This window comes from Carlito syrichta, unplaced genomic scaffold (genome assembly GCF_000164805.1).
Source record: "Carlito syrichta isolate Samal-C Ts95f unplaced genomic scaffold, Tarsius_syrichta-2.0.1 Scaffold316537, whole genome shotgun sequence".
Classification (NCBI taxonomy): Eukaryota; Metazoa; Chordata; class Mammalia; order Primates; family Tarsiidae; genus Carlito; species Carlito syrichta.
This window is the reverse complement of record NW_007260633.1, coordinates 328,479-349,670: the sequence shown is the minus strand read 5'-3', so window position 1 is coordinate 349,670 and position 21,192 is coordinate 328,479. Positions and strand designations below refer to the sequence as shown.

The 21,192-nt window shown below is 40.1% G+C and overlaps 1 protein-coding gene across 5 annotated transcripts in view; it reads left to right on the top strand.

The window, feature by feature from the left end:
* PLP1 (proteolipid protein 1) overlaps nt 1-8,015 on the top strand; it is a 29,059-nt gene extending 21,044 nt beyond the window's left edge. For 2 of the 5 annotated variants that reach the window (XM_021707338.1, XM_008074635.1), the window contains 6 exons: nt 457-643; nt 1,738-1,999; nt 3,081-3,249; nt 3,707-3,780; nt 4,755-4,820; nt 5,946-8,015. In XM_021707338.1, the coding sequence (XP_021563013.1) occupies nt 457-643; nt 1,738-1,999; nt 3,081-3,249; nt 3,707-3,780; nt 4,755-4,820; nt 5,946-6,017 (830 nt within the window). In that variant the 3' untranslated portion in view covers nt 6,018-8,015. Of the gene's footprint in view, nt 1-456; nt 644-1,737; nt 2,000-3,080; nt 3,250-3,706; nt 3,781-4,754; nt 4,828-5,945 lie in introns of all 5 variants that reach the window. The other 3 variants (XM_021707341.1, XM_021707340.1, XM_021707342.1) reach the window with 2 other exon arrangements.
* Nucleotides 8,016-21,192: the final 13,177 nt, after the last annotated feature.

Genomic DNA, 21,192 nt, shown 5'->3' with positions numbered 1-21,192 from the left:
CCTCAACCTGCTGGGCTCAGGTGATCCTTCTGCCTCATCCTTCCAAGTATATGGAAACACAGATGTGTGCCACCACACCTGGCTAGTTTTTCTAATTTGTTGTAGAGATAAGGTCTTGCCAAATTGCCCAGGCTGGTCTCAAACCCCTGGGCTTAGGCAATCCTCTCATCTTTGCCTCTCAAAATTCTGGGATTACACGCTCAGCCTTAGTGTTTTTTTTTTTAAAGCACCATAAATTCTGGCAATTAAAGGTAAGGATTTATTTTCAAGAATGAAACAAATTTTGGGTCAATCTCACATACCAAAAACCAAAACCTCTAGCCCCTCCTGTTTTTGGACTCTGTGGTGTCCACCCTCTCTGAGCCTGTGAACATGTGGGCTGGACTGGCAGAGAGGTCTGAGTGGCATGAGCTACCTGCTACACTTGTCTAACTGTTTTCCCTCCTTCTTCCCTAGGCTTGTTAGAGTGCTGTGCAAGATGTCTGGTAGGAGCCCCTTTTGCCTCCCTGGTGGCCACTGGATTGTGTTTTTTTGGGGTGGCACTGTTCTGTGGCTGTGGACATGAAGCCCTCACTGGCACGGAAAAGCTAATTGAGACCTATTTCTCTAAAAACTACCAGGACTATGAGTATCTCATCAATGTGTAAGTATCTGCCCTCCCGCACAGACCCATCTTTCTTCCCCTCTCTTCATCCTGGAGATAAATAGGGGCTGGCAGGGCTGGCAGAGAGGTCTAAGTGGCATGAGCTACCTACTACAGTTGCCTGACTGTATAGACAGGCAAGTATAGTATTGCCTATACTAGACAGGATTCTGGATTTTTCCTTCTGTGTACAGATTGCTAGATTCAAAAGGGGAGGTCTGGCCGGGGGCAGTGGCTCAAGCCTATAATCCCAGCGCTTAGGGAGGCCGGGGCAAGAGATCACTTGAGCTCAGGAGTTTGAGACCAAGCTGGGCAACATAGCAAGACCTCATCTCTACAAAAAATTAAAAACTTAGTGGAGCATGGTGGAGTGTGTCTATAGTCCTAGCTACTCAAAAGACTGAGGCAGAAGGATCACCTGAGTCCAGGAGGTCAAGGCTGTGGTGAGCTGTGATTGTGCCACTGCACTCTAGCCTGGATGACAGAGTGAGACCCCAACTCAAAAAAAGGGGGGAGTCTGCCTGCCTGCCTGCCAGTCCCCTCCCACCCCCTCTTTTCCCTCTCATATGAGTTCTGACTTCTGTTAGGTGTGGTTAATATTGCCTGAGTTTGAGACTCCACATCAGTAGGTATGGAGAACCCAGGGGAAGCACAGTGACTGAACTCAGTGGGGTCGCTGCTATTGGTTTGACACACTGCTTGTATCTGCTCAGGCTTATTACTAAGCATCTCTTATTCCTAGAATAAGTTAGGTTCCCATTCCTTCATTCCTCTTCCTTCTTGTCTAGCTCCTCTCTCCTGTGAGATAGCATCTCTGAAGGGTCAGACAAGGAGAGTAGGGCCCTGGTTCGCCAGGTCATAGGGTAAGCAAGGTGTTGGGGGAGGAGCATGTGCTTCTGGTCACATGCTCCCTGTCTTCATTTACTTCAATGGAGAGAAGGTGGAAGCATGCAGGAGGAATCCAGTGGTTTCTGTAAAGAATCCCTACCCTTGTTAAGGTGCCCGCTTTGGTGTGTATCTCACTTATGCAAGAAAGGAACTGGGTCCTCAATGAATAAGACGTTCTGGTTTCTTTTGTCTATCTGTCAATACAGGATCCATGCCTTCCAGTATGTCATCTATGGAACTGCCTCTTTCTTCTTCCTTTATGGGGCCCTCCTGCTGGCTGAGGGCTTCTACACCACCGGCGCAGTCAGGCAGATCTTTGGCGACTACAAGACCACCATCTGCGGCAAGGGCCTGAGCGCAACGGTAACAGGGGGCCAGAAGGGGAGGGGTTCCAGAGGCCAACATCAAGCTCATTCTTTGGAGCGGGTGTGTCATTGTTTGGGAAAATGGCTAGGACATCCCGACAAGGTGATCATCCTCAGGATTTTGTGGCAATAACAAGGGGTGGGGGACAATTGGGCGTGAGTCTGTGGCCTCATCCCCACCCAAGGCTGGGTCCTCTCTGGACCCTGGCTTTTGAGTGAGGAAGCGATGGCTACAGTCGAACGAAAAGGTCAGGAAGAACGTGGTGCCCAGCCAGCTTAGTTTCACTTTTCAAAGATTCCCTAGAAAATTTCATCTTAAAATAAAATAAAAAGCATGAATTACGTGGGATGCTTTGTACAATCAGATCATTTCTAAGCCATCTGTTGGTATCTCTTTACTCCCTTTCTAGCAGGGACCACATGAGTGGATCTGACTGTGTAAGAGTCAGAAATGGTGCTCATGGGATTGAGACTTGGGCACCCGATCTGTGAGGGAGGGTGGATCATAGAAATTAAATAATTGACTTCAAGGTGAAATTCATGATATTTTGGGATCCTACACTGTTGGAGGTCCCAGAGGGAATTAGAGTAAATCTACATAGTGAAAGTGATATCTTTGTCTGAGAGCTATCCATACTTCTAGTAAGTTAAACATTAGCTTTCAGTCTCTGGAGTTAAAGATCTTTTGGGGGCTGAACATGTATGTGCTGTGGCAATGTTTTTTTGTGGCCAGCAGTTAGCTTAGAAAGGTTTTGCTGTCTGAAATTTAAATCTCCTATTGGCTTTGTTTAATGACTAGGGAACAAAAATGTTCCTGTGACAAGGAACATTTTCTAAGCTCCGCCTAAGGCACAAATTGGCACGACTTTCTTTCAAGATCTGTTTTGATTTCTTTACACCTTATCTGCCCCCCCCACAATCCCCTGAAGCCTCTCTAACTCTGGGATCCTCCTCACTCCAACCCTCACCCACTCCCCCAACCTTCTGTTACACTTGGGGCCAGTTCTCTAGTAGATACTGTCAATGACACTTGGCAGAGGTGCCCTGCTCACTAATGTCATTGGGGGAGAGCGCTGAAATCTGGTTTCATTGTCTGGCATATGCCACTCCAGGATCTCCCAGTTTGTGTTCCAATGTCTGCAGGCTGATGCTGATTTCTAACTACCCCATGTCAATCGTTTTAGTTTGTGGGCATCACCTATGCCCTGACCGTTGTGTGGCTCCTGGTGTTTGCCTGCTCTGCTGTGCCTGTGTACATTTACTTCAACACTTGGACCACCTGCCAGTCTATTGCCTTCCCCAGCAAGACCTCTGCCAGTATAGGCAGTCTCTGTGCTGATGCCAGAATGTATGGTGAGTTAGGGCAGGATGCTTTGGCTCTCCTACCCACTATGGAAGCACTATATATTTGGCTCATTTCTTAGGGTAAAGAGGGTGGTGATTGTGGGAAAAATATAAGATGGTGAATGTCTGGGTCTTAGTTTGTTGATCCTTCCCTACTGAAACTAGAGAGTTTTCTTCCCTGGGAAGTGGTGGGAGTTTTCTTGGCCATTCATGCTGCTCTACTCTAGCTGACTGCTGTTCCCAACTCCAAAGCAGTACATTTCAGTAACAAACACAAGATTTCACAGCTGTTCAATGCCATCTTCTCTTTTTTTGTGAATCTTTAGAAAAGAGGATCCTGATTGTTGACAAGATCCAACTTTACAGCCAAGACGATTAGAGGTGGAAGAAGGGCTCTGGGGAAAGCCCCCATGTTGTCCCATAACTCCATAAAACTTACCCTGGCTGATTTTTGTGTCTTATTTAGGTGTTCTCCCATGGAATGCTTTCCCTGGCAAGGTTTGTGGCTCCAACCTTCTGTCCATCTGCAAAACAGCTGAGGTGAGTGGGCTATCCGGGTTATTTTACAATGGAATGGCTAATACCATACAGATTTCTTCCCATGACCTTCAGTTTTAAGGATGAAAGTGTCTCTTTGTTGGATTTAGAATTAACACATTGACTTCTACAAAATATTGAATGAGTGTGCCTGAACCAGTGAGCATAGAAGGTAAAGCACCTGTTTTCTCTAGAGCTACATATAAAGACTTTAATTCCAAACCTTCCCCCCTTAAAAGAGAAATATGTAGCTTTAGGTAAAGATAGAACCTAATGAAAAATCTCCCTAATGAACATTTTCATTCTTTTAGTTAAAAGCCTTATCAAGAGAATGAGCTGTGCACAGAGACATTCATAGATTTTTAAAAATATTTTCAGTTTGGAACTTCTTAATCTCTAAAGAGAGATAAAATAAGTACACTACATTGAGATTGGATATTATACACAAATGAGACAGGGGAATAAAAGTAAATCCTGGGAAGGAAGGCAATAAATTATTTCTTTGAAAGCAGGTTGAGCACAGTGGCTCATGCCTATAATTCCAGCTCTGTGGGAGGCTGAGGCAGGAGGATCACTTCAGCCCTGGAACTGGAGGCTGCAGTGAGCTACAATCATGCTACTGCAACTCTAGCCTGGGTGACAGAGTGAGATCACCTTTAAACAAAAGCAAAAACAATAAAAAATCCCTAAATATTGACTTTAAAATTTGGGCCCCAGCCTAGGGCATAGCTGTAGGGAACTAGCTAGTTATTCGGGAGCACTACACTATTTTATGAATATTCTGTGTTCTGAGAGTTTTGGGGCCAGGTGCTATGGTGTACACTGAAGAATGGAAGGCCTATACCGAAGGAAGTGAAAATTTAGTTAGAGATGCAGAATTAACACAGAAAATATATCAACAGACTCAAAAAGTTGAATTCATAATTTATAGTGGGGTATGTTTCTGCTGTTGCAAGAAACAATTCTCTCTCTTGCAGTTCCAAATGACCTTCCATCTGTTTATTGCTGCATTTGTGGGGGCTGCAGCCACACTGGTTTCCCTGGTGAGTTGTCTTTGAATGATCTTGGCAAATAAATGGGCCTGAGATAGTATGGATACAGCTATGCTGAAAAACAAGGAGATAGATTCCTTCCAACCTTGAAATGCTGGAGAGAAGCTTCTGGGAAGAGACAACGAAATGTAGAGACTGTGTACTTCTATTTTGGGTTGGCAAGGCAGGAAAACTTCAGAAATTAGACAGGAATAAGAAAAGTGGTGTGAGAAAAGAGGAGATAAAAGATTCATAGCCACAAATGATAACATTTAGCATTTACAGAGCATGTAATATTGCCCAGTACTTTGCAGTCATAAATTCAAGTTAATTCTCAGTACATTCTGGTCAAATCAATGACAAAACACTGAAACATCACTAAACATGATTTGCTATATCCTGGAATTCTATATACTATAAGTATGAATCCATTTTGGATATTCTCCAATGAATTTAGTTATTCTAGTGGAAATACTGGAAGGATCGTCCAACATTCGTAGAATTGTTCTGACTATAATACAGTCCCATGTCCCAGGCCTTGTTGAGAGTGTTACAGTGCAGTGTCAATGTAGTGTGTTCATTGTGCAGATTAAAAACCTAAAGCACTGAAGGGTGAAGTGATTTATCTGAAATCATTGCATAAGTGGAAATCAGACAAGGATGAGCTCACCAAACTGTTGCCTCCTACTGCTGAGACTTTTATACAGAATTGAATAATTTCTCGCCATGTAAAATGAATTAATGCATTAAACGGGGGAGGGCTATGCTGCAAGGTGTGGTTGTGTGTCTACAGCAAGCTCCTTGTAACACCAAGCCACTCAAGCATGTGGTTGTGACAGAGCCCATGTATAATTCACTTCCCTGAGGAAAACTCAGCGCTAGACCAAGCATAGGTGTGGAATAAATCCTTAGTGAATCAATTCTCTGGGTGTGGGCTATTGGAAGGACAAATCTCAGAGAAGACTTCTAGTCAAGTGTATAGGGAAAAAGTCTGGAGTGTGCTGTTTGTTGCAGAGCAGGGATTTTTATTTATTTAGTTATGATTTTATTTCTACCCTTCCTCATTTCCAAAAGGATTTGAGGAGTGAGTGTATCATTTTTCATTGCCACTCATGCTCTCTCTTCTATTCCCTACAGCTCACCTTCATGATTGCTGCCACTTACAACTTTGCCGTCCTTAAACTCATGGGCCGAGGCACCAAGTTCTGATCCCCTGTAGAATTCCCCTCCTCTAATAGCAAGGCTCTAACCACATAGCCTACAATGCTGCGTCTCCCATCTTAACTCTTTGCCTTTGTCACTGATTGGCCCTCTTCTTACTTGACGAGTGTAACAAGAAAGGAGAGTCTTGCAGTGATTTAGGTCTCTCTGTGGACTCTTCCCTCTTATGTACCTCTTTTAGTGATTTTGCTTCACAGCTGGTTCCTGCTAGAAATGAGAAATGCCTAAGAAGGTGACTCCCCAATTACAAGTCACAAAGGAATGGAGGCTCAGATTGAATTTTCAAGCATCTCTTGAGGACCAGGAAGTGCTTTCCTTTCAAAGAGTACTTCCACTGATGGAAACAAAGTGGAAAGAATGATGCTCAGGTAGAGAGAAGGAATGTCCTTGGTTTCCTTGCCATCTATAGGGAAACAAATATATTCTCATCAGTGTAAAAAACAGAGAACTCACTTCTGTCTCCCTATTACCACTGATGATAGAAGAAAAAAAAAATGCCAGCAAAAACAATAAGAGCATTTGCCCAAATCTGCCTATTGCAGCTGGGAGGATGGGGTCAAAGCAAGGATCTTTCATCCATAGAAAGAGAGCGCTGACCCCAATGGTGATGGACTATTTAAGTCCTAACTCAGCCAACCTCGCTTATAGTATAAGGGAGCACAGTGTCTGTGTAGACAAAGGGGGCATCTGGTCTTACACCTCGTTAGGGAAGAGAAACAGGTCATTGTCAGCATCTTCTCACTCCTTTCTTGCTAACTGCTACCATGACAACCCTGTGGTTTCCAAGGAGCTGAGAATAGAAGGAAACTAGCATGTGTGAAAAAAAACTGGCCTAAGGTGCAGCAGTTGCTGGTGGCTAATGGTGTAACCTGAGATGGCCCTCTGGTAGACACAGGGTAGATAACTCTTTGAATGGTATGTATTTTTTCTGTTAATTAGTTGTGTACTCCAGCCTCTGTCATATCTTCACAATGGTGCTCTTTTCATGGGGTATTATCCATTCAGTCATAGTAGGTGATTTGAAGATCTTGATTTGTTTCTGAAAGATGCATATTTCGCATATTCCAATTTGTTTATCACTGGTTTGGGATTGTATCAGAAAGGTCTGGAGAGTGATTCCTTGATTATGATTCTTAAAAAAGGAAAATTGGGCATTAAGCATCACAAATGATATTAAAAACTGGATAGTCAAAATCTATTGAGATTTTGTACAAGTTTTCTGCCCTTTGCAGAAACAGATTTGGTGAATTTGAAACTCAATTTGAATAACCTGTTTGATCATTCTTTCTAGCTAATGGAAAATGATTTTACTTAGCAATGTTATCTTGGTGTGTTAAGAGTTAGGTTTGACATAAAGGTTATTTTCCTCTGGTAGAGACCAAATAACAGAATTCACCAGCCGTCAGCTATTCAGTTGATAAGCGTTCACAGAAAAGGACAGGCAAAACGATTTTGAAACCTGAATAGGTCCTAGATTTCAGTCTTTTCCTGTTTTTGCTAACTTGGGGTTAAGAAAAGTCTGATTGGTTTTTACTGAAGGACATATTTTTATTGTAGCCTTTTTGTTATAGAGTTTCATATTCTTCCTCTTCCCAAGTGATTTCAGTAATGTTTAAAGAGATGTAAGGGCTTTACAAAAAGACACTTGATATTTGTTTTCAGACAAGTATACAAAGCTTCCAGGCTGCATAGAGGGAAAATGTTCTGTAAGAAACCAATCAAGATCAAGGAAAGTGAAGTATCCATACCTTGTTTTGTTTTGATTTAATAACATAACAAATAACCAGCCCTTCCCTGAAAACCTCACATGCACACATACACACATATACACACACAAAGAGAGTTAATCAACTGAAAGTGTTTCCTTCATTTCTGATATAGAATTGCAATTTTAACACACATAAAGGATAAACTATTAGAAACTTATCTTGCAAAATGTATTTTATAAAATTAAAGAAAATAAAATTAAGAAAGTTCTCAATCAAACATTGTCTTTTGAGTGAATTGTTTCATTTCACTTCATAATAGAAACAATAATGATACCTTGTTCGAGGAGCTCATTTATTTTTCAGGTCATCCAAGTCATTCTCACAATACTTATCTGAAATAAATAGTAGATGAATAGATCACTTCTATTTCTATAGCTGGCGATACTAAGAGAGGCAAAGTAATTTACCCAAAGAAACCCAATAAGTGTATATCTGAGTATGGGCTAGAACTCAGGTATGGATACCAGTGTATTGCCTATTTAAAAGTTCCTTTTCTCCTTAAATTTGGGTTTCAGAGTATTTTTCTAATTCAGAGTCAAATATGGCTACTTCTTTAACACCATAGTGGTTCCCCAGTCTCTGGTGCTTTTATGTTTAAGTTGCTGTTACCTTCTCTTTGAAATGCTTGGATATTCCAGGAATGATCCCTTAGTGCTTCATACATGACTATTACTTAGTTTTATCTGGAAAGTACCAGATGGAAGATTTAATGTTTAATATTTAAAGGGCAAACAGATATGACAAAGGCAATGTAAATGTAAACAGGCTGTGGCAGGGCAGTATTAAAATGAATTAATGACATCTGCCACCATGGATGGCCAACCCAGTAACCCACCTGGGACACAACATTAAAGCCCTGTCACAAGCCTAAGTTAAGAGTTGGCACTCTTGGACAACACTCTGATTAGTAGCCTAAAGAGAGCTGCTTAACAATTAGCTGTAGATTCATTGTCTCATAGTTGCAGCTGACAAGGAATACGATTGGAGAGAAAGGAAACTTTAGCTAGGGGCACAAGTCAGTCATCAGTTAAGTAGCTTTGTTCAAAAGTAGCTTCAATTTAATCTCCTGATTTCTGTTTTACCACAATTAATATTCCACAAGCAAGTCTGGTTGAATGACTTTAAGACAAAAAGAATAAAAAATACGACAAAGACTTATTTTTAGATGCTGGCAAACAAGCACCATATTCTGGAGAATTGATTCAGGGTGCTACAGAGTGAATGTATTTTTTTGCCTCAGAGGAGCTGAAAGCCAGTTCCCAAGAAAGCTGTGTTTTCCATCTGCCCTTATTTGGCTCTGCCCTCTGGGATGGATCTATAGATGGAGTTTCCAAGCTCTCAGAAGCCGAGAGCATCTCCAGTCTATCAATTGAGCCCATTGTTCATAGCTCTCCCACACACCATATCCCTCCTTTCTCTGAATTGAAAGAGCTCTCTTTGTGCTTACATCAGCCAAAGATCAAGATGCAGCAGTATAAACAAGAAACATTTTCTTACAGCATCAGTTGTATTGCTTTTTCTATCTTCAGGGTCAGTACTGTGTGCAGTTATGCAGAATGTGGAAGCTGCAGCTTTGTCCAGAGCAACATTTGTTCATGCACTAATTTATTCTGTGTACATTTATTGAGCACCTACTACACTTTTTGCTAAATCCGGGGAGGTTCAAGTTTTGGGGCAGTGTAAGAAGAAAGGTGGTGAAGACCTGATCTTAAACTCGAGAATTTCTGTCAGCTTCAACCATATTAGAGAGGGCTCCCAGGGTGGCTGGGATGGAGGGAGGGAGCGGGCAAAAAGTAATCTGACTGGTTGACCACAGTGAGCATTTGAATTCTCCCCTCAGTGTGTGGGAGAGGTGGTGGTTAAGGGCCATGACTTCATGTGGCTCTGGTTTTCCAGGGCCCTGATCAAAACAAAACTTCAATTTAGAGTTCTGACAACTTGTGACTTGCTCTCTCTCTGTCACCCTGCTTCTTCTCTTACATGTGAAAGCATTTATGCACACACTGGCACAATGCATGTGCGTGCTTCCACCCACTCAATCATGTGGCGAGTCAGAGGGCACATGGATTGGGATTTATATAAACACAAGCTATTCAGTCTGACTTTTTCTCTCTGTCCGGGAGAAATCTGAGAAGCCAAGGAAGAGTAATAAAAGTTATAAAATATTCAAAACCTCACTTGTACCTTTAACATTTATACAAAAAAGGATACAAGGTCCTTCTTTCTTTGGATTTCCTTAATTTGAGCATGGATAGTGTGTCTATTTTGATAGTAATGGTTAGCTTGATGAATATTGAGTAACATGTGGAAGAAATATTCATTCCTACATTAAAAATCAATATTTGGCCTGTTGTTACATCAATATGCAAGTTAGGAACTCAAGTCAGCATCTGTAAATAGGGAAAGATTGTCCTGTTCACTCACCTGCTTTGAAACAAGCAGCCATGCTCTTCATTATTTTTGTTGTCCCACAAAATTAATGTGTCTATTTGCTCCTGTTCTGGGACTTCTTAAATTGAACTACTTTATTCTAAAGAAAAAAAAATCAGATAGAGTAATGAGTATTTTACAGATTATGAATCAACCAAAGGAAATTCAGCCTTAATATTTTTTTTTGAGTTGGAGTCTCACTCTGTCACCAAGACTGGAGTCCAGTGGCACGCTTCCAGCCACCACAGCCTCCATCTGCTGGGCTCCTACGATCCTTCCGCCTCAGCCTTCCAAGTAGCTGGAACTACAGGTGCACACTACCACGCCTGGCTAATTTTTGATTTATTGTAGAGACGAGGTCTCGCCAAGTTGCCCAGATGGGTCTCAAACCTGCGGGCTCAGTCAATCCACTCACCTTGGCCTCCCAAAGTGCTAGGATTACAGGCTGAGCCACCAAGCCCAGCCCAGCCATAACATTTTATTCAAACCTTCATCAAATATTGATTTAACAAATTATCTGTGCCAAGTGCTATGCTAAGTGTTTGAAATACAGCAGTGAATAAAAGAGACACAGTCTCAGCCCTCATGGAACTCAACTAAAGACAGAAGGGATTAGGAGGGGAGATGGGAAGTGTGGTGAAGAATGAGACATATGACAGAAAAAGTAGAAAGGTAGAATCAGGGAGAAACTTGCACAGTCCCATAAGAAAAAAAGAGTCATGTAAAAAAAAAAAATATATATATAGAAATGCAAGTCTGTATCTAGAGAAAGAGGCCTGACATGCTACGGTATTTACGGTTGGAAAATGTTCAATAGCCTTGGACTGTTTTGCTTGCCAACATGGGAAAGCCCAGCTCTGGGTTCCAAAGGCACTAGCCTCATGGATACTCAATATATTGTGTGAAAGCTCACCTTTCAAACATCAAAAGGGAAAACCACAAACCTGGATTCTGAGGGTTACAATGTTAAAACCAAACAAGCCAATGGATATTTGAGAACGTATAGATGATTTTAATTCTAATTGATGATGAACTCACACATAGAGTGACTTAAACAAAACAAAACAAAAAACCAGAGAAATGTGATTCTTACAATGAAAGCGTCCTTATATGTCTCAAAGTGTACCAGATTTGCATTTGATGAAACTGCATTTGATTTAAAATATGAAATCAGTCCACATTAACAAAACATGTGAACAGAAACATAAGAATTCTCTTATATGTTGATATTATTATCACAAACTAAGAATGGTCTTAGCAAACAAATGGCTCAGATAATTATTGCAAGAAAGAAAGCATACATGTCAATTTTCCTAAAAACAATTTTGTCATTTTAAGTAGATTTTCCTAACTTCTTGGTAGTGAGTAACACAAATAATTCCATAGCATAAGTACCTCAGGATATATTCTACAACTAGTTTATCTGAGATGACAAAAATAAATTATATTTCTCAAAGTCAGGGGATATATGGGTGCTTACTGAACTTGTGTGTTGTTGTTTGTTTTAATAGCTGAAGGAGTTATAATCACTTTAAAATATTTCCAAGTTAAAATTTTTTAGTCATACTTTATGACAGGGTTTTGATGGACTATTTGTCTTGGTGTTGAAGAAGACCCAAAATTATTTTCTGAAAAGAATCTTGGCCCAGTCCACAGGCAGCTATACCTCCAACAATAATAGCTACGCTTTATTGAGCATTATATGTGCAAAGTACTTTACATATCTTATCTCATGTAATCCTCACAATCAGTCTTATGAGGCAAAAGCAACACTGTATTATCCCTCAGCTCCATGCTGGAACATGTTCCCTTGTTGGTCACATCAGTTTACACACAGGATATTAATTTTATCCCAGCTCAGTTGACTGGTAAAGTTGCAGAGATTAGCTGCATTCAGGTACCTGTCAGAGAGTAGAACCACAGTCACTGTAGCTCAGCACTGTGAACAAAAGTTTTCTGAAAATGAGTTTGGAGGGAAGAAACTTTATTTCGGAGAACTATTTGCAGACCAGGGATAGCCATAGGTGCAAAAAAAGAAGGTGCATTCCAGAGAGCAAAGGGAAAACAAAGCAAAAGCAAAGTGTTTGAGTTTTATAGCAAAATTTATGCAAATGAAAGACTCAAACTCTCTTAATTGTGATGAATTGATACAAGTGAGTTCTGACTGGTTGAGGCAGCAGAGGCCTGATCTGTCGGCAGGTGAACTCTGATTGATTGGTTCAGGCGCACTCTGGAAGTACCAAAGTTGAACGGAGGTGTAGATTTTTGAGAAATTCAAGAGTACATGTGACTTTTAGTCAGCAAATGACCATTTAGCTGTATTTAAAATTTAGGCCCAGTTAGCCACTCAGGATCCATCTTGAAGAACTGGCTGTTTCAGGTTCACATTTGTTTATAGTACTTACCAAAAACTCCACTGAGAGAAGCAGTAGTTGGGGAAGATAACCTGAAGGAAGTGTAGTCCATTCATTCCCCAGTTACCTCCAAATATTTTTGATTGTGCATCACTATCAATAAAACATGTTGAAGCCCACACCCCATGACCTTGCTGCTCTACGTATGGTCTGAGGACAAGCAGCAAGAAGATAGTTCGAAACTAGTTAAGGAGGTAGTTAGAAATGAAGAATCTCAGTCTCTGACCTACACCTACTAATTCAGAAACAAAACTTTTACAAGATACCAGGATGATCTGTATACACATCACAATTTGAGCAAATTTGTTGTGTGTAATTATATAAAAATGTATTAAAATATATCATGCTTATGTTTAAAATATTGACATAATATTTATGTACTACTGCTCTAATATAGCATATGCACTATAAAGCATACAAAACAGAACATTTAAAAGTATAACATAAATATTAAATTATATATATATATATTTGAGTTGGCGTCTCACTCCGTCGCCCAGGCTGGAGTGCAGTGGCATACTCATGGCCACCCCAGCGTTGACCTGCTGGGCTCCAGCGATCCTTCCGCCTCAGCCTTCCAAGTAGCTGGAACTATAGGTATGTGCTACCATGCCCGACTAATTTTTGGTTTATTGTAGAAATGAGGTCTCGCCAAGTTTCCTGGGCTGGTCTTGAACCCGCGGTGTCAGGCAATTCACTTGCGTAGACCTCCCAAAGTCTGGGATTACAGGCTGAGCCATCGAGCCTGAACTAAATAATATTTTAAAATAATTTCATTTATTTGATAACATATACACAATTCATATCTTATTTGAAACATGTTGTTCTCAATATTTTAGTGAGAATAATGTGCCTGAATATGCCTGGTTAATTTTGAAACCATAGTTTAACATTTTGGAAGGCTGAGTTTAGTTAAACTGACACTTGGTTTGAATGGAAGTCACAGAGTAAAAACATAACCTGATCAAGTTTCATAGATGTAAATGGACACAGTACGACATTGGTAGTGCCTAGTAAATCATACGACTAACTTTTCTTTTCTTTTTCTTTTCTCTCTCTTTTTTTTAAAGGCAGGGTCTCATTCTGTCACACAGGCTGGAAGGCAGTGGCACAATCAGGGCTCTCTGCAGCCTTTACCTCCTGGGCTCAGACGATCCTTCAACCTCAGCCTCCCAAGTAGTGCTATAGCTGGGCTATAACCATGTGCCACCATGCCCACCTGCTTTATTTTATTTTGTTGTATGTATGTATGTATCTATGTATGTGTGTGTGTGTGTTTTAGAGACGAAGTCCCTCTATGTTGCCCAGACTAGCCTCAGATTCCTGGGCTCAAGCGATCTTCCCACTTCAGCCTCCCAGAGTGCTGGGATTATAGATGTGAGCCTCTACTCTTGGTCTTGCTAATTACTTTTCAGTCTCACTTTGCGGTTATGCACAAGTTTTTGTTAAAATTTGGCTATTAAATTTCCACTCACCTGGACATCTATCAGTGGTTCTTGTAAACTAAAATATTTTTTTACAAATGAGTTCAAGTTATTGGAATTGAATGTTTTAGGCAAATTAAAAATGTCCTTTTACTCATAACTAAGAAAATAGGTGGCACACAGTTTTTAGCAACAGAATCACAAGGTGATGAAAACTTTTCCAAATATCTGTTTTCAAATGCTCTCACTATGGTATATTTCTTTTGAAAGTCACTTACTTTCTCATTCTTTGTTAAAGAGGCATTTCTCCTTGACAACTAGACAGAGTGGAGAAAATCAAAGTCAATCTTTATACTAGATATTAATGAAACATTTTTTTCTTATTTTAAGATTTAAAAGATAATATAAACACTAACTCAAATGGATCATATTGCATGAACTAAGACGATAACTTTTCTCAGACCTCCACACAACAGGAGTATACTTTTATTATCTGCTGAATGAGAAAACATTTAAAATATGCCATCAATTCAGTAATACTCTTTTCAAACATTTTCTTACAAAAAATTTCAAATATACATAAAAGTAAAGAGAATCGTGAAATGGGTTTCAGTAATAATCAATATTCAGTAACATTTTAAAATGAGTTTGTATTTTATTGATGTCCACACACATGAAAACATATCTACTGACAATTCATTCTACTGACAGTCCTTGGTGTTCAGATAGATCTGGGAACTACTTGCAGAAGTGCCTCAATTTTCTACCCCATCCACAGGAGGACAGAGAAACAAAGCTTGGGGGTTGTTCCACTTTAGTCTAAAACATTTTGCTGATGTTAGATGAACAGGTAGCAACATACCACTCAAATTGCTTTCTAATGTCCATCTTGGAATTAAATTCACTGAATTGCTCTGTTTTGTGATGTTGGTAACCTATATTAACGTGCATTTGCAAATAGCTGTCCTACGCAATAGTGGCTGTTTACTATAGGCATGTTTTTGTGGGTGTCATTCATTATACTATATTTATCCAGAGGCTACAGGGGAGATATTTCTCTTCATTCAGTATCAAAAATAGTTGTGCTTTATTTGAGTGTTTGAGTATGGCAGACTGTCATCATGATTACTGATATTGTTGTGTTTTGGATTTTGGGGGGTAACTCATCATTTTAGAAATTCAACCTATTTCTGAGTTGTTGAATCCAAACAAAGGTTCCAAGACAATCTCTTGCTTTGTTAGGCTCTTTCTCTTTCCCCTCTCATTTCTGTGGAGGTGCAAAGGGTGGTCAGAATTGAAAGAAGGAGAAAGAAAACAGTTCTAGGTCTGTTCTTTTCTAGTCATCATTTCAAACTCTACAATTTAAAAATCCTTAAAACACTAGGCTTAGATATGACTTAGTAAGTTAATATATGGATTCAAGTATGGTGAGTTAGCATCTTCTCTCAACCACATCTGTGGACGTTGGATACTCCATCTCTAATAAGAACTGCAGGCTCTTTGCTCATTTTAATACATCAGTGTGAGAGAGACTTTGTCTGACAAAAGCTTCTAGAAACAGGTATAAATTTGAATTTCTTTTTTTTCTTTTTTCTTTTTTTGAGTTGGAGTTTCACTCTGTCGCCCAGACTGCAGTGCAGTGGCTGCTTCCGGCCACCGCAGCCTTGACCTGCTGGGCTCCGGCGATCCTTCCGCCTCAGGCTTCTGAGTAGCCGGGCATGCGCTACCATGCCCGAATGATTTTTAGATTTATTGTAGAGATGAGGTCTCGCTGCCCAGGCGGGTCTCGAACCCGCGGGCTCAGGCAATCCACTCACCTCAGCCTCCCAAAAGTGCAGGATCACAGGCTGAGCCACCAAGCCCTGCTAAATTTGAATTTCAATGACTCCATGTCCAAAGCTTTTACTTTTACAGTTAAGAAAGGCTTTTGATATTGTTCATTACCTCTTTGTCACAGTAAAAGCCTAGGGTAGCTAATACCCAGGGCTTTTTAAAATATCCTTGAGGCATCTCCAGTTGTTTCAAGGAATAACAGGAAAGCGATACAAACAAGATTTTAATGCAATTCAATTTTTAAAGGCATATGCTGTATACCTTTTGGAAAATAGAATGAAATAAACTAAAATAGAAGTGATAGTTTTGTTGTTGTTGTTGTTTATGTTTGAATTAAGAAAGGTAGTTTTGTTAAAGAGATGATAACATTGTGAAGGGCACAAGAATGTCTGCTGTCTGCTGCTAAAGTGATAGTTTTCACTTCTAAATATTTGGAGATTATTGCTTTAAAACAAGGTTACCAAAAAGCAGGGCTCTATTGCAGGCTCTTCCTCATTCTCTCCACCTCTGCCTTCCTGGGCTTACAGTTGAGTACAGTGATGTCCCCAGGATAGGTTTTTATTTTATTTTTTCTGTTATTGTTGATACTCATGACTTTTCCTCCACAGTTTTCCAGCATCCTATTTTCCTAGTTTGAGTACCTACCTTGTATACCATTTATGATAGGATTGTCTCCATTTTGAGTTACAACAGCAGTCACTTTTTGCTCCAGTCCCCTCTTAGAAGCCTGGCTCATTCTTGCCCTTACCACTTGGTTTCACTGCTTTCCCAGGTGTTGTGTTCTTGCCACATGGTGACAGGCCTCCTAGTGGCCACTGCCAAGCTGCCTATAACTCTCTAGGCGATTTGTTTTCTGTTGGACCCAGTGTCTGCACTCTATCTACCTTACTTACTGAGTGTGAGTAAATTGGAGATGTTACTGACAATCTGGAAATATAATAATGGCAATGAATTTGACTATGTACCGACATTGTTCTTAGTACTTTGAAGATATTAACCCACAAAAGGTTCATAACATTCACAAGTGAGTACTATTATTATCAGCATTCTGATTTTATTTTACTGTATTTTAGATTCAAGGTGTACATGTGCAGGTTTGTTATGTAGGTATATTGCATGATGGTGAGGTTTGCACTTCTATTGAGCCCATCACTCAGATGGTGGGCATGGTACACGATGGGTGGTTTTTTTCACTTTTTTAAATTACAAAGATGTGGGGTACAATTCAGGGTTAGGTATACAAACATTGATTATGCAGGTACCCTTATTGATGAGGTATGCCCCTCCCTCCACTAGCAGTTTCCCTCAACTGCCAATCTCACCCCCTTCCCCTGACAATTTCCCTCTACTGCCAATCTCTTTCTTATAGTATAGTTGTTCAAGGTCCACTTATGAGTGAGAACATATGGTACTCTGCTCTTTGTTTCTGTGATGGATCACTGAGTATGATTGACTCTATATCCATCCATGTTGCTGCGAAGTCCATATATTTGTCCTTTTTTATGGCTGCATAATATTCCATTGTGAATATGTACCACATTTTCTTTATCCAGTCCAGTTTAGATGGGCAACATGGTTGGTTCCATGTTTTTTTATTGTGAATAGAGCTGCAACAAACATACGTGTGCAGGTATCTTTTTTGGAGAATGATTTGAGTTCCTCCAGGTATATTCCCAATAGGGAAATTGCTGGGTCATATGGAAGGTCAATTTCTAGTTCTTTCAGAAATCGCCACACTGTCTTCCAAAGAGGTTGCACTAGTTTGCATTCCCAGCAGCAGTGTAGAAGCATTCCTTTTTCTCCGCATCTTCACCAGCATCTGTTGTTATTTGTTTTACTAACGATGCCCATTCTTACTGGGGTTAGGTAGATACCTCTCAATGTGGTTTTGACTTGCATTTCTCTGATGATGAGTGAGGCTGAGCACTTTTTCATGTGTCTGTTGGCTGGCTGTATATCTTCTTCTGAGAAGTGTCTGTTCATGTCTTTTGCCCACTTTTTAAAGGGTTTGTTTGTTTTTCCCTTTTGGTGCATTTGAGTTCCTTGTAGATCCTAGTTGTTAGACCTTTGTCAGATATACAGTTAGCAAATATTTTTTTAAAGAATGGTTTTTACAGCCCTTATTCTTCCTCTCTCCCTCTCCCTCTTACAAGTTCTCAGTTTCTGTTGCTCCCATCATCATGCCCATGTATATTCAGTGTTTAGCTCCTACTTATAAGTGAGTACATGTGGTATTCAGTTTTTTGTTTCTGTGACAACTTGCTTAGAATGATGATCTCCAGCTGCATTCATGTTGCTGCAAAAGATATTATTTTGTTCTTTTTTATGACTGCATGGTATTCCATGGTGTATATGTACTACATTTTCTTCATCCAGTCCACCTGTTGATGGGCACCAAGGTTTGTTCTTTATTTTTGCTACTGTGGATATTGTTTGATTTTAAAGATGAAGAAACTGAGGCACAGAAAATTTAAGTGCATTGTCTAAAGTTTCAAGTTGTCAAGTGGTGGAACTATAATTTAAACCTAGGTAGTCAGATTTCAGAGTTACTGCACTTAATCTTTATACTTTCATCATAAAGAACCATTCTATCATAGGGGATTAGGACTTCTTTTTTATTTTTTTGAGTTGAAGTGTCACTCTGTTGCCCAGGCTGGAATATAGTAGCACGCTCACTGCCACTGCAGCCTCAACCTGCTGGGCTCAGGTGATCCGCTTCAACCTTCCAAGTAGCTGGAACTACAGGCATGGGGCTAGGACTTTAAAAGGAAAGAAAAGATTTTATATAACAAAACTGTTCTCTTTTTCCTAGGAGGGTGGCATGTCAAGGACAAAATGAGATGGGACGAGAATGCTGAGGGCCAGAATATACTATTTATAACTCAGAACATGCAGTCTTCCCAATGAGGAAGAATCCCATAGCAAATTATGTAGCCACTAAATGTAGAATGAGTTTTATCAAGAAATAAACAGTTAAGGGAGTAAGGATCATAGAAGAAGAGAACACACATACACATGTGCACACTCACATGAGAGAGAAAGAGAGAGAAAGAGAGAGAGAGAGAGAGAGAGAGAGAGAGAGAGAGAGAGAGAGAGAGATAATGAACATTTACTGAAGACTCAGGAATAAGATCAACTCAATTCTCAGCCACCTAAGGTCCAAATTAAACAAACAAACAATTGAATTGTCCTGGAATGACATCCTTTGTTCTTGAGACAATCATAATTTTTCTGGTTAGATATAAAGAGTTTGTGATCCATCTCGAGGGTAAGCAGGACTATGATGTAGGAAGTGGCTATGCAGGAATGAACTTTGATGTTGCTGGGAAATGACTTGGTTACTCGTTGCCTCTGCCTTTCTTTGCAGTTAGATGTGAAATTAAATTCATATCACAGGTTATCATTGCATGAAACATTACTTTTTAACAACTTTATGAAGGCCAGGTGCTCACGCCTATAATCCCAGCACATTGGTATGCCGAGGTGAAAGAAATGCTTGAACCCACGGGTTCGAGACCAGCCTGGGAAACTTGGTGAGCTCTCATCTCTACAATAAATAAAAAAAATTAGCCAGGCATGGTGGTGCATGCCTGTAGTACCAGCTACTTGGAAGGCTAAGGTGGAAGGATTGACTGAGGTCAGCAGGTCGAGGCTGCGGTGGCTGTGAGCATGCCATTGCACTCCAGCCCGGGCGACAGGGTAAGACTACAACTAAAAAAAAAATAAACCACAAAAACCCCCCCAAAAACCCCAAGCAAACAACTTTATGAAGATATAATTCATATACAATAGACCTATTTTAAGTGTGTAATTCAATGGGTTTTAGTATGCTCACAGAGTTGTGCAACCATCATCACAATCCATTCTAGAACATTTTCATCACCCCCAAATGAAGCTCCATACCCATTAGCAGTCACTCTCTATTCTGTCACCCCTGACCTCCCAGTCCCAGGCAGCCACTAATCTACTTTCTATCTCTGTGGATTTGTCTATTCCAGGCAGTTCAAACAAATAGCATCAGGCACTATGTGGTCTTTTGTGACTGGCTTATTTCCCTTAACATAATATTTTTGAGGTTCATTATGTTGCAACATATATCAGTACTTTTCCCCCTTCACTGCCAAATAAAGTCTACTTCAATAGCTGAATAATATATATCCTATTATATGGATAAATCACATTACATTTATCCTTTACCTAATGTACATTTGGGGATTTCCCACTTGTTTGCTATTATGAATAGTGCTGCAATAAACGTTACTGTACAGGTTTTGTGAGAACATATGTTTCCAATCCTCTTGGATATATATCTAGGTGTAGGATTGCTGAGACATATGGTAATTCTATGTTTAATTCTTTGAGGAACTGTCAGACCATTTCCTACTGTGGCTGCTACAGCAATGTATGAAACTTCTACTTCTCCATACTCACATCAGCACTTGTTATTTTTTTTTTTATTTTTTAAACAATATTTTTTATTAGGATATTGTGGGGTTCAGTTAAGGGTTAGGTATACAAATATGCTTCGTTCAGGCACCCTTGTTGATAAGAGGTGTCTCCCCATCCCCAGAGAGATATTTACTACCGTTAATCCCATCTACCTTCCCCTTCCCTCCCATAGTTACCCACCACTGTCAGTCATTTTCTTGTAGTATTAGGTTGGATGTTCAAGGCCCATTATATGAATGAAAACAGGTGATACTCAGATCTTTGTTTCTGTGAGAGATCACTCAGTATTATAGACTCTAGTTCCATCCAGGTTGCTGTGAAATTCATGATTTTGTTCTTTTTTATGGCTGCATGGTATTCCATTGTGTATATGTACCACATTTTTAAAATCCAGTCCTCTTTTGATGGACAGCATGGTTGGTTGGTTCCAGGTTCTTGCTATTGTGAACAATGCTGTGATAAACATACGTGTGCAGGTATCGCCACACCCTCTCCAGCAACTGTTATTTTTTGAGTTATTGATAATTGTCATTCTGACTGGAGTTAGGTGGTATCTCAGTGTGGTTTTGATTTGTGTCTCCTTGATGATTAGTGAGGTTGAACATTTCTTCATGTGTCTGTTGGCTGCTCGGGTGTCTTCCTTTGAGAAGTGTCTGTTCATATCTTTTGCCCACTTTTTAATGGGGTTGTTTGTTTTTTTCTTTTCAGCACGTTCGAGTTCCTTGTAGATCCAAGATGTTAAGCATTTGTTAGACCTGGAGTTGGCAAATACTTTTTCCCAGTCTGTAGGCTGTTTCTCTGCTCTCTTGATGGTTTCTTTGGCTTTGCAGAAGCTTATGAGTTT